Source organism: Pyrenophora tritici-repentis, chromosome 8 (genome assembly GCF_003171515.1).
Source record: "Pyrenophora tritici-repentis strain M4 chromosome 8, whole genome shotgun sequence".
NCBI lineage: Eukaryota > Fungi > Ascomycota > Dothideomycetes > Pleosporales > Pleosporaceae > Pyrenophora > Pyrenophora tritici-repentis.
Window position 1 is genome coordinate 1,078,054 of NC_089397.1, and position 12,694 is coordinate 1,090,747.

Here is a 12,694-nt window from a genome sequence, read left to right on the forward strand (position 1 = left end):
AAGCAAAATGTAGTTGGAGAAAGCAACACTAAATCGAATCTATGGGAAGAATGATGCCAAGATAAGTTGTGGCTATTGATACACGGCCTCGTAGTCGCAACAAGGGCTTTTTTTCGTATATGTACAATTCTATAACCTCATTTCGAAGATGATGGCCGGGTATTTTCTATGCAGCTTCTTTGAGAACGCCAATGATTGGGGTTCGTAGTGTTTTACACAAAAATAAGAAGTTGAGCTAGTTGGTTGACTTTAGTTTAATCCTTCTTCGCTGCTTCCGCGGGCTTGTCGGCATTGCCCGTGGGGTCATCCATCGTCCTTGCTCGGTCGTCCTGTTCGGCGCGCTCAGCACTACCACCTGCATTGCCTCCGGTGCTAGCCTCGGCTTCTTTGCCCTCCTCAACAGCTTTGGCCTCCTTGGCATCTTGTGCCTCCTTTGCGGGCCTCTCGGTTTCATCGATGTTTTCGTGGTCTTGAGGCGACGCAGTAGCTTTGTTCTCAACAGTCTCTGTCTGCTCGTTCTCCTCGTTGATCAGTTCTTGCTGCTCCTTGAGGACCTCAAGACGTTGCTTGTTGGTCGCGGCGCCCTCGGCATTGCGGACCTCAAGATCTACTTCGTGGTAGAGCTCCTCAGGAATGCTGGAGAGAACTGCCTCTAGAGCGTCGATTTGAGATGTCATCTCAGTCTCCTTACCCTGAGCATACACAAAAGCGTTGGAAAGCACAAGGAGAGTCGAGGGGACACCGTGTTTTAGGCGGAGATCCAACCAGCTAGTAAGGTCGTCCCTCAATCGGCCAGGAGAGACACCGTAGGTGCGGAGACCACGGCTTGCGCAGGCAGTCTGGAGCTCGGGAACGGAGAGTGATTCAACGCCTTCGTAGGCAATGGCTCTGTCGTCGCGCTTGATCTGGCGCATGCGTACGCGGACTTGGTAGCGCAAGAAGTTGTCCGTACCGAAAGATGTAATGTTCATGTATCGGCAGATGGAGACAAGCTGAGGCCTGGACAAGTTGTCTAGAGTAAGGTCATCCTTGAAGATCTTGCAGACCTTGATAATCTCCTCGGGAGTTGGCTTCTCGCCAGTTGTGCGGACCTTGCGGAAGAACTCTGCAAACTCGGCTGTCTGCGCGTTCTCGGGAGAGACGGGTAGACCGGTTTCCTTGAGAGTCTGGCGGAGGAAACCGCTGACGTCTTTCCGAGTGGCTCGGAGAGTTTGAGCTTTGCTGTCTTTGGCTGACTGCCCTTCGTAGGTGCTGGGAAGCATGTTGGGGAAGAGCTTTAGTGCTACAGGGAGCAGCAATTCGGCAAACGGGACAATGACGAAGGGTAGGAAGGGTACCAGACGGGCAAGATCCTGTACTGTACGTTGCAACTAGAGCGGGTCAGTATGTTTTGCGAGCGGCTACTTTATGATACACACCTGTCGACGCTCTCGCCGAGTAAGCTCGTAACCGGCAGCCATCTTCAAAGCCAGCTTGGAACTGATCCGAATCTCGAAACCTAGCAGCTTCGTTCCGTCCCAGTAGTGAGCCAGCTCGTGCTTGACCTTTTGCCAGACAGTCAACTTCTTCTTTGCCTCTTCCTTTTTCGCAATGGCCCTTTTCTCCTCCTTGGTCTCGGCCGCAGACTTCTCCGCCGCCAGTTCCGTCATTGTCTGGACATCCTGGGCGGCTGTCTTGGGGTTGGCAGTCGCACCGGACTTGGGAATAATGGTGTCCTCTTTCTCGAGCAGCGGTTTCGACTGCTGCTGGGTCTTCTGCTCCTGCCTAGGAAGTGTTTTGCTCGCTTTTGAGGGGTCAAAGCCAGGAGGTGGGTAGTTTTGCGCAGCGTTTGAAGATGTCGTCTCGGTTTGTAGGGCACGCAAAGGGATGAGGATGCGAATGGCTGGTGAGGTCCTAAGCATAGGGCGATGGGCGCGTGTGCTGGTCCTGATGCCCGCTCTGAAGACTGCAGGCGCAGCCCGCGAAGCAGTGCGACCGGCGTACATTGCGCCGGGAGAAATTGCGAGGTATTTCGAGAGTGAGTGATAAATATTCAGATGATTAAAGTAGTTTTGGAAGAGAAACAACAAACGAAGTAGGGAAAGGAGGCGTGGGAGATTGTGGTTGGAAGCAAGGGAGCGGATGATGTAGCTTTGTGAAAATAGGCTCCGCTGACGTTGCGTCTTCGGACTTTAGCATGGGCCTAGTAGTTTCAGGGACAGTCGTGGTCGGGCGATCTTAAGCCCCGGGCCTGGTCGCCACGAACGGGCCGCATAATCGATTGTGAGTGAGGCGCATACTGACAGCAGCTAGGAACAAGCCGGGCACATGTCAAGACTAAGTCTAGGCTTGCTAGAAGCTCTGGCAGTAGAAATCATGTCTCGGGTTCCCATGTCCAATCCAACAGTCTGGGGCGCGCACGAGCTCATTTTGTCCCATGTCGGTGTCGTGCTGCTGACTGTTCTAGAATTTTTTAAACTGGGCATCTTCGCCATGGCTTCCATGATTCGAGCGTCCCGTGATGTATGCATGACCGAGGCCCTGGCAAACCGACCCGATCCCGATGTCAGCACCAAATTGTGCGCCCCGGTACGCGGCTTACGAAATACCCTTGAATTCTGACCCGTTCCCCTCACCTCTCCACGCCGGCCCCGGTCGTCGCTCTTCTTTCCTCTGAACCGAGTTTCGCCGTACCGCGTGCTTCGTGTTTCCACTACTTCTTTCTAGCCCTCGGTTCGCTACCACCTACAATTTGACACGACTTTCGCCATGGATATTTTTTAATACCAACGAGACTGCGGCGAAGCCCTCGAGCCTCACTCACTCCCATTCCATATTCCTAGTATACATAGTAGCCAACAGACTCCAGCCATTTGCGCCTATATCCACATCACCCCATCACCATAATGACGATTGGACGGTTAGCAAAGGCGGCCCGCATCATACTGGTGGGCGCACCAGGTGTCGGGAAGGGTACCCAGACGGAGCGCTTGATGAAGAAATTCTCCGAACTATCGGCAATCAGTTCTGGCGATCTGCTGAGGAAGAACGTGAGGGAGCGGACGCCTCTCGGTATGCGACTAGACTTTTGACGTCGCCGAAAAAAAAATCCTGACATGATGCAGGCATCCAAGCCGAACACACTATCAAGGCCGGTAAATTGGTCCCAGACACGATGATCTTGCGCCTCATTGTCAATGAGCTTACAACACGCGGATGGATACGAGACAATGCATTGCGTCCATATGCGCTCAACTTTAGCTCACTAGACACGGCCGACCATACCGTAGACTCGGTCATGATTCCCTCAGATGTGCGGGCCCCGCGTTACACCTTCTCGAACAAGCCAGCGGCCTCCTTTATACTCGACGGCTTCCCACGAACCGTTGTGCAAGCAATTCAGCTTGACAACATTGTCCCCATTAATATGGTGGTCAATCTCAACACGCCCAGCGACATCATCATCGATCGCATATGCAATCGCTGGGTGCACGAAGCGTCGGGACGAGTCTACAACATCACCTTCAATGCGCCAAAGGTTGACGGCAAGGATGACATCACGGGCGAGCCCCTCACACGACGGGCGGACGATGACCCAGAGGTATGGAAGGCGCGTCTGCAGAGTTTTCGCGAAAACAACGAGCCGCTTCTCGAGCATTATGATAAGCTTGGTGTACTTTGGACAGTGACCGGGAACAGCAGCGACGAGATTTCCCCAAAACTCTTCGCCGAATTCAGCAGGCGATTTGGCGCCCTTGATTGATGTCGTGTATTCTCTCGCGTGGGTTATGGCATTTTGATCACATCACGTACGATACCAATGTACTTGTCTTGTTTAGATGGGATTTCTTACGACATGGCGACATGTGCGTGTGTCTTGGGGACAAGTCGCACGTTCCTCATTCACTGTAGATATTGGATCGATTGGTATTTTGCCATCAGGGTGCACTTAGTAAAAACTATTAATTCTTTCCCTCTGAGCACACTCCCTACATCATGGCTATCACAACTAATGACGGCGCGCTTGAAGGAAGCGCAAGCCACGTCCTGCATGTACGGCGAGCGCGGCTCGGAGGAGAGCCTGGGCGCTAATCCCACCTGTTCAATCGACGTCACCGACACACCCCCGAGCTCACCAACACTACAGCCGACAGCAAGCCCTCAGTATCTATTTGGCGATATACACGAAGATTCCGAGTACGATCAATTAAGCGACGTGTGTGAGCTCGAAGAGAGTCGCCTGCTATTCATCCGCCATCCCGGAGCTGTCCGAAGACGCGCAATGGCTGCCGACTTCAGCGAAGGGCGCCTAGAGACGTTCGTAGGCAACCCACTGAAAGAGCTGGCGGGCACGCAAAACCAATATGTTTCATACCAAGTCATTACAAAGGTTGGTAGCCCAACGAGTAGCTTCGGTTTCCATCACACAGCTCTAACATTCAGCCCCGCCTGTAGTCTGACTTTCAGTCTTTCCAAAAACCCGAATTCTCCGTCCGCCGCCGCTTCACCGACTTCGTCTTCCTCTGGAAACAGCTCTCCAAGGAATACCCGCAATGCGCCGTCCCGCCGCTACCCGACAAGCACAAGATGGAGTATGTGCGTGGGGACCGCTTCGGCCCGGACTTCACTGAGAGACGAGCCCACTCATTGCATCGCTTTCTCAAGCGGATAGCACTGCACCCGGTACTTCGGAGAGCGGTATTATTCATCAACTTTTTGGAGAGCGCCGACTGGAATCAGCACATGAAGGGTCGATCATCACGAGCCGCAAGCGGGTCAGAACAGGGAGGCGGTGGCTTCGTGGACAGTATTGCGGATACGTTCGTCAACACTTTCACCAAGATACACAAGCCAGACCAGCGCTTCATCGAAGTCAGTGAGCGAGCCAACAAGCTGAGCGAGGACCTGAACAACGTCGAGAAGGTTACTGTCAAGGTCGCTAGGCGGCAGGGTGACCTAGAAACTGATTATGCTGATCTGGCGACTCAGTGTCAGAAACTGACAACCATGGAACCTGCTGTAGAAGGCAACCTCACATCTTTCGCTGCTTCTGTCAATACCACCTCACAGGGTTTCAAATCTATTCGTGATCACACGGACCAGAATTATTTGACCAGTCTTCGAGACATGGACGCCTATATCCAGGCCGTCAAGACTCTTCTGCGAACACGAGAGGCCAAACAGCTCGACTTTGAGCAACTGAGCGAATATCTAGCCAAATCTGCTGCTGACCGCGATTCGCTGGCCAGCGCAACAGGTTCCGGAATGGGCGCCTCCGGATTTCTTCGCTCCAAAGTGGAGGATTTCCGGGGTATCGACCACGATCAAGCGCGTCGGCAACGCGTCCGTAAATTGGAGGTGGAGATTGAACGTCTCACGGGCGAAGTGGAGATGTCAAAGAAGGCCAGTGAGGCATTCGACGAGCACACGGTCAAGGAAGTTGCCGACTTTGAGCGCATCAAAGCCATTGAATTCAAGGATACCCTCGGTGATCTAGCCGACGCACATGTGGAATTCTTCCAGGGGACGATTGAGACATGGGAGAAGTTCTTGGAGGATATGCGGAAAGAAGAGGACCAGCGAAAAGCGGCTGCAGCATCGTAGAGTTATGTTCAGAAAGAAGCCACCCCCACGGGATTTGAGACAGCAGTCCTTCTGGCTGGTCTACCAACTGGTTGGAGAGACGACGCTGAGCTAGATGGTTCGTCCCTATGGAGGACAGATTGATCAGGGGAGATTTGACGCTTGATTGTCAAACATGGTGAGCGAGTTCCGTTGGTGCATGACAAGCCTCATTTGACGTGGCGTTGGGGCAGTGTCATCATTTGTAACGACAACACCACTAGCCTATGCCTAATTCATGTGTAACAAGACGCCTCTATGGAACACTATGTTGGAGTGATTGTAGTGGATGTTGGTCGTGGTAGCGGTAGCGAAGGCTCCATGGCTCCATAGCACGGGCTTTAGATGGGGGCCTCCAGGGCTTGGCAGCGCGAGAAGCACGGCGGGTCAGGGGTAGAAATCTATCTGACCCCCCTACTGGTGAAGAAATGAAGGGTTTACAGTAGGGAGACAGCTGACTGTAGTGGCAATGGAAAAGCAACTTGATGGCGCACAACAACGGCGCAAGCTTGGAGGCCATGTAACGGGCTTTCACGTGCGAGAGCGATTGGAGCGATGACGTGCAATTTCCAAACCCCTGGCAGGCTTGCGGGCTAACATCCTAGCAACCATCTACCGAGCCGCCGGACCCGTCCCTTTAGAAGTTTGACGCCCGCCGGCCGCAACCAAAGACATCCCATCCCACAAGAGACAGGCGGCTCCTGCAGCGCAGATTCCCCGCTTCATTACATGCTCGACGATATATGATATATAACCTAATTCTACCCCGCCAAACTCATGTCTCTACCACTCCCTGTCACAACACCCACAACCATGCCTCCGAGCAAAGGTACGCAGCCCCTTTGAGCGCTCATTCTACCCATTTTGCTAACCAGAATTTATTGCTTAGAAACAAAAAGGCATGAGTGCGTCTCCGAAGATGCGCTGCAGCATCTGAGAACCTACAAATACTCGAGCGTCGATAAATCCTTCATCTCCCGCTACATCCTGAAGCATTACGTACGACTCCTTCATGCACGCGACCGCAACGCCATCTAACATGTGCACAGTGGAATGGCTTCGTCGAACTCCTACCCTTATGGCTGGCCCCGAACCTCGTCACATTATTAGGCTTTTTCTTCATCCTGGGAAACGTCGTGCTGCTAGAGCTATACATCCCAGATTTGGTCGGACCAGCCCCCTCATGGGTATACTACAGCTTCGCATTTGGCATGTGGATGTAAGAAGTGTCGCGTTACACCAGCTCTAGTACTGCGCTGATATCTTTCCAGGTACTCCACCATGGACAACGTCGACGGAAAGCAAGCGCGTCGCACCGGCACATCGAGCCCGCTGGGAGAACTTTTTGAGTACGTGACTACAGCCCAATGCGCCACTATCACAATACTGATTGCGACTTAGCCATGGAATTGACTCCCTTAACTGCACCTTGGCAAGTCTCCTGGAGACGGCAGCTGTTGGCTATGGCTCTACTAAGATCGGTGCCTTCACTGCGCTGATTCCAGTCCTTCCCATGTTCTTCTCCACTTGGGAAACATACCACACGCACACTTTGTACCTAGGCTACTTCAACGGCCCTACAGGTAAGCCGACCTCGTTGCTTTTTGAGACCCATGCTTACCCAATCCAGAGGGGCTAATTCTTGCGTGCACGTTCATCTGCATGTCAGGCTACTTCGGCCCGGAGATATGGTCAACTCCCCTCGCCAATTACTTCCCATCTTACAAGGCGGAGATCGGTGAAGTTACCTTGAAAGAACTCTGGGTACCTATCATCTTGTTCACCTTCTTCGTCGCTCACCTTCCGGCCTGCATCGTCAACGTTGCACGCGCGCGACGCGCCAAGAACCTGCCCCTGCTGCCCCTTCTCAAGGAATGGACACCCCTGGTCATCTTCGTCGTCTGCACCATGGCCTGGCTCGGATCACCATATTCGAAGCTCTTAGAAGACAACCACCTCGTCCTGTACTGCCTGACAATGTCGCTGGTCTTTGGAAGAATGACCACAAAGATCATCCTGGCACATCTTACCCACCAGGCCTTCCCCTACTGGACCGTTATGCTTGCGCCCATGATTGGAGGTGCTCTACTCGTCAACCATCCCTACTTCACCATTCCCGGTACCACCTTTGGCCCCATCTCAGCCAACTTTGAGCTGTGGTACCTTCGTGCATATTTCGTTTTCGCCGCTGTTGTCTACGGGCGATGGGCACACCTTGTGATTACAAGCATCTGCGACTACCTAGGCATCAACTGCCTTACGATACCCAAGAAGACATCCGAGAAGAATGGACGGGCCAGTGTTGTCGTTGACGGCAAAGGTCGCACAGACTAGAGCGACCCAATCCGATTCAGACAGACTGCCACCACCAACGGAACAAACGACACTTATATTCCTATGCCGTACATCTTCACGGCACATCCTCAAGTTTAGCGCATCTGCGTTTGAACGCAGCACCTTTTGACGATCAAGGCTTCGTGACGAGACCAGATTAGACCTAATGACGACATTCAGGATACACACCCCTAACTATTATAACTTTTAATCATGAGAGAAGATTTAGAGAAAGAGAGAGCACGCAGGGACCTCAATAGTCTGGAACTGTTCTCGTAATTTGCTTCTTCTTCATCTTGTTCTTTTCTCTTCTCTTCTCGTCATCGCTTACCTATTCTTTTGCATAGAATATTTTTAATATGTTATCAACAATGATATTGACAAAGTTTTCTGTCGGGAGGGAGATTTGAACATGGCCGATCGACTTTTGATCGGGCATATCATACATAGCATAGATGTAGAGCGTGGCTCCAGATTTTCAACAATGGAACCAGGGCAACTGCGTGCGTGGTTGCCTTCCGAGTTTGACCGCTTAGGTGTGCTGCTTTCTTGATATCCGCGCGTGCTCTATTACTCTTTCCTTGTGCTGTTTTCTACCGCTTCTCTGTGTTGTCTCTTACCTTCGACTGTCCCATGTCGGTGTGCAAGCGGGCGCATCTTGCACATACACTTGCTCTGCTTGTGGGCTACATATGCGCTTCATGTGCATTGATTCTATCAACCACGTCGAAATCATTCATTAGTGCAGTTCTCATTCCCGAGGTTTTCGACAAGGGTCTAGTCGTGACCTTCTATTACTTTGGGTCGCTTCACGTTCGCCAACGTCACTTTTCTCACTCGAAGTGAAATTTGTCTTGTACGTATATATCATGTAGGAGTGGCCGTTTCGCACAATCTTAGCAAACGCACACTTCTGTCTATTACATAGTCCATCACTTTGCAAGCCTGTTTTACTCACTTCCTTTCTCTTTCTCGAGCTGTACATTATCTCTGTTCCAATCACAAGACCCAAACTTAACCTGAACCAAATTCTTTTGTCCCTGTCTCCCCAGATCCCGATTGGTTGACTTGTGTGCGCGCGGCCTGCAGTAATTCCCACAATATCCTGCCGTGACAGGGTCCGATACGCATACAACTTCCCGGCCACTGTATGCTAACGCTTTTAGCAACACCTTATGAGCTACTATCAATGTTCCGCCCAAAGCCTCTTCCAAGAAACAGACCGGCGTGGATTTGACACAGACCAGTGCACCAAGGACGAACTCGCGGAATACCTAAAGCAAGATGACGAAACCAGAGGCTCGGATGCAACAACGGTGGGGACTGTAAAGCCCGGTGAATTCATACCGAAAGACGCATCGCTGGCGTACAAGTCGTACCTCGACCAGAAAGCCACAGCCAGTGCGTTGATCAATCAAAGTAAGTCTACACCAACACCACACTCGAAAGGCAGATCACCACACTAACACACCCACAGAAATCACATACTGGACCATGAACACCTTCTTCCCCTCGCTCCAACTCTTCTTCGAATCTGGCTACTCCTGCACCATCGCCATCACCTGCAGCCCTTCACACCTCGCAGGCGCCCCCGCAAAAATCGGTGTCGATCCAGCGCTCAGATTCAAACTCACAGACTGCACCCACGAAGAAAACGGTCGTGTTACAAACTCCATCCTACCACCCAAGCACGCAACTTCAGGCACAGGCGGCCTGGTCATTGAAGATGCGTGTGTGGCGCAACGGACTAGTGTTGCGCTAGAAAAGATAATCGCACATACTCCGGGCGCTGCGAATGAACTGGGAAGTAGAGGACAGACGAGGATTGTGACAGAGCGGCATACAGTGTTTGGAATCAAGTTGAAGGGCGTGGAGAGTATGGCCTATGTCTGGGCGAAGGCCGAGTGTTACGAGGGTGGTTGTACGTGGGTGGATGTGAGCATAGGCGGGTTGAGGAATGATGTGCCGCTGCCTTTTGCGTGTTTTCCGAAGGCGGATGCAAAACCTGGGGCAGGGACTACGATTGTTGAGATGGGGAGTTTGATTGCAAAGGGTAAGAGGAGGAGGGCGGGTGCATAGGGGAGGAGGTGGTGGTGTGTAGGGTAGGAAGGCTTGGGGATGGGTATAGACTAGGGGTTTTGAGAGAACGTCACCAGAATGGTGACTTCAATCCAAATTTTTTTGTGGTATGCATGCAAGATCTGGGATATCTTTGGGCTGGAGTAAACGCAGTACTTAGTCATTGTTGATGTTGGTGTTGTCGATGTCTTCCGTGCCAAGATCCCCAACGACCATCCGGGGACATCCGGCCAAAACTTAAAGTAAAGATCATCCAAACCTCTTGTAAAAAGTACCGCGGCCGAAAAAGCCCGGAACATAGGAATATAGGCCGAGGCGTCCTCGGGCAACGAATCACCTCGGATGATTGTATATGGTAGTACCTGCTCATCAGAATACTTACACGAGACGTTTTGGTATCTGAGGAAGTAACGAAAAGAAAACAGTTTTTATATGCCAACTAAGGTTACAGTAGTTTGATCGTAGTTGTCGCCGGGTATGCCAGGGTACCTATGTATTATTATAATACCCAGGTAATAATATGGTTCGGATTATATCCTATGGTGGGTGTACGGACTATACGTTGTATTGGTCTGGGGCCGGCGGATTTACAAGCTTCAGTGAAGTGGGGTACATACGTAAGTTCACCCGTACCTCAGATGTGAACCTAGGTATAAAGCCACGCTGGTATTCCCACGTCTCTATTCAATCATCAAGCAATCAATCAATTGTATCACATCCTATCACACCAACCCAAATACCAACCTCATCCATCTTCTCAACACACCACCACCACCACCACCACCCAACATGTCTCAAGTCCTCGTCCTCTACCCCCGCACTCCCACCCTCACCTTCAACAAGGACTACTACCTATCCACCCACATGGAGCTTGTCAAATCCGTCTGGAGCAAACACGGCCTCAAGTCCTACTCGGTTGTCGAAACCAGCGCCGAGAGCGGCAGCCCGTACGCCTTCATCACTGTCATGGACTATGAGAGCGCGGATTCTTTTGCCGCGGCGGCACAGGATGAGAGGACCAAGGAGGTTATGGCGGACGTGGCGAATTTTACGAACGCCCAGCCTATTGTTGTCAACGGCGCGGTTGTTGGAAGGGGTTAGATATGGAAAGAGACGGAAGGCAGGGAGATGCAGTGGACTGAACGCTTACACTGCACCTTGTATGGACCGATAATGGGGTGCGGTATACGACTGGGGATTAGGGAGGTTGTATCATCGCTGATGAAAGACGGAGGGAGGGGTAGCTTCCATGGTTGGTGTGGGGTATAAGCAATCGATGTTGTTACCCCGCATCTACCGAGGTTGAACATGGCCTCATGTATAATTTTTTGGCAACGCGCGTAATGAAATTGATTTCCACCAAAGACTCATGAGTTGTTTCTCTGTATGTCTGTTCTTCAAGTGCGGAGTAATGCTATCATGCTGTACTGGGAAGAGTACCTAAGTGGGAGATTGATAATATCGGCCCGAATATTTCATGCATTCGGGAGGTTGTCACGCATACCGAAGACAACGCACTCGGACAGGTAATCATATGTTCGTCCTCTTCGTCTTTTGAAACAAGACCACATACACATGGCTGTTGCTTCTTTTTATCACAATTTTAGCACATAGTTTCTTAAACACATGTACGTACGCAAGTAGACTTTAAGCCCAACGGGAATGCTATGGAAACCCAGGGATCTTGATTTCAATCAACAGGAAGAATGCACTTCTCTCTTTCCAACATAAAAGTTGTTTTCATTCATTTTCAGAGGACGGAGAAGGAGGCAGGAAGGAACAACATCAAGTACTTGCTCTCATATTTATACTGAGTAAGAGAGGAATAGTAGAGAAAGCACATGTCCATTTTTCAAGTCTGTTGTAGAGCAGAAGAGACAGGACTGAGCAACACAATGTCTTTCTATGCAGTTTTTGTTTCTCGCACTCTTTATTTTTTTTTCTCAGAGGGCACAAGAGCAAATGCAGAACATGTCTTGATTTCTGCGATGTTTTTAAATAGAATAAAACGTATGTCGATTTTCAGTAGATTTTCAAAAATATAAAAACTGCCAGGGACATGAAGTTCGGGATCTTATCTTTAGATTGGGTACTTGAAGTTTCCAGTAAAAAGAGGGAAGAAGTGTAGAGGCTTCTCTTACACAGGAGAGGATTTAATAGTAAGAGAAGGCCTTCTTACCTTATAGCGTATATCAAAGATATATAAAAGCGGGACATACGGTCTGAATGGTGTGATTTTGGCAACACGACAAAGGTCCGACTCAGAACATGAGACCTTGAAGAAGCAGTTTTGTGTGGTGCCCACAGAATCTTGGAAGAATAATAGAAGTAGAGAATAGGTAAAGTGTTCGCTTTTATGCGGGAAGGAATTTCAAGGTACACAAAGAGAGGAGAAAGCATCCATCGTTTCTTTGGCTACTTTTAGAACAGAACACATTAGCTTTGTTTGGTTCTTTCAGTAATGTGGTGGGGACTCAGGCTCAGAACCGAGACATGAATGGGTAGTTAATGATGCTTTTTAGTATTTAGTAGCATGATGGAAGTAAGAGGTAGGTACTGGGTCGGTTGCGGACAAGGTTTTAAAGGTAGACGGAGAAGAGAGAGACGAGCATACGACATTGCGAGGAAAGATTCTAGAACACAACATAGTTGTTGAGATGTCTTTTTTTTAGAGATGCCG

General features: G+C 50.6%; 6 protein-coding genes across 6 annotated transcripts; 5 read left to right on the top strand and 1 right to left on the bottom strand.

Moving 5' to 3' along the window:
• Nucleotides 1–254: 254 nt before the first annotated feature.
• PtrM4_138630 (LETM1 multi-domain protein) lies at nt 255–1,985 on the bottom strand (the record flags this gene model as incomplete). The annotated part of the gene is made up of 2 exons (XM_001938092.1): nt 255–1,370; nt 1,419–1,985. 2 exons carry the CDS (start codon nt 1,983–1,985, stop codon nt 255–257), a joined length of 1,683 nt encoding a protein of 560 aa, XP_001938127.1.
• A 900-nt stretch (nt 1,986–2,885) lies between these two features.
• On the top strand, nt 2,886–3,742 carry PtrM4_138640 (Adk, Adenylate kinase and related kinase; the record flags this gene model as incomplete). Its single annotated transcript, XM_001938091.2, has 2 exons — nt 2,886–3,051; nt 3,105–3,742. The coding sequence occupies 2 exons, from the start codon at nt 2,886–2,888 to the stop codon at nt 3,740–3,742; spliced, it is 804 nt and encodes a 267-aa protein (XP_001938126.1).
• Nucleotides 3,743–4,030: 288 nt separating this feature from the next.
• On the top strand, nt 4,031–5,583 carry PtrM4_138650 (Phox proteiny (PX) domain protein; the record flags this gene model as incomplete). The annotated part of the gene is made up of 2 exons (XM_066109391.1): nt 4,031–4,369; nt 4,435–5,583. 2 exons carry the CDS (start codon nt 4,031–4,033, stop codon nt 5,581–5,583), a joined length of 1,488 nt encoding a protein of 495 aa, XP_065960313.1.
• An 831-nt stretch (nt 5,584–6,414) lies between these two features.
• PtrM4_138660 (EPT1, sn-1,2-diacylglycerol ethanolamine- and cholinephosphotransferase) lies at nt 6,415–7,935 on the top strand (the record flags this gene model as incomplete). The annotated part of the gene is made up of 6 exons (XM_001938089.1): nt 6,415–6,430; nt 6,491–6,600; nt 6,651–6,820; nt 6,873–6,950; nt 7,003–7,184; nt 7,232–7,935. 6 exons carry the CDS (start codon nt 6,415–6,417, stop codon nt 7,933–7,935), a joined length of 1,260 nt encoding a protein of 419 aa, XP_001938124.1.
• Nucleotides 7,936–9,110: 1,175 nt separating this feature from the next.
• On the top strand, nt 9,111–10,014 carry PtrM4_138670 (uncharacterized protein; the record flags this gene model as incomplete). Its single annotated transcript, XM_001938088.2, has 2 exons — nt 9,111–9,354; nt 9,413–10,014. 2 exons carry the CDS (start codon nt 9,111–9,113, stop codon nt 10,012–10,014), a joined length of 846 nt encoding a protein of 281 aa, XP_001938123.2.
• An 864-nt stretch (nt 10,015–10,878) lies between these two features.
• PtrM4_138680 (uncharacterized protein) lies at nt 10,879–11,115 on the top strand (the record flags this gene model as incomplete). The annotated part of the gene is made up of 1 exon (XM_066109392.1): nt 10,879–11,115. One exon carries the CDS (start codon nt 10,879–10,881, stop codon nt 11,113–11,115), a length of 237 nt encoding a protein of 78 aa, XP_065960314.1.
• Nucleotides 11,116–12,694: the final 1,579 nt, after the last annotated feature.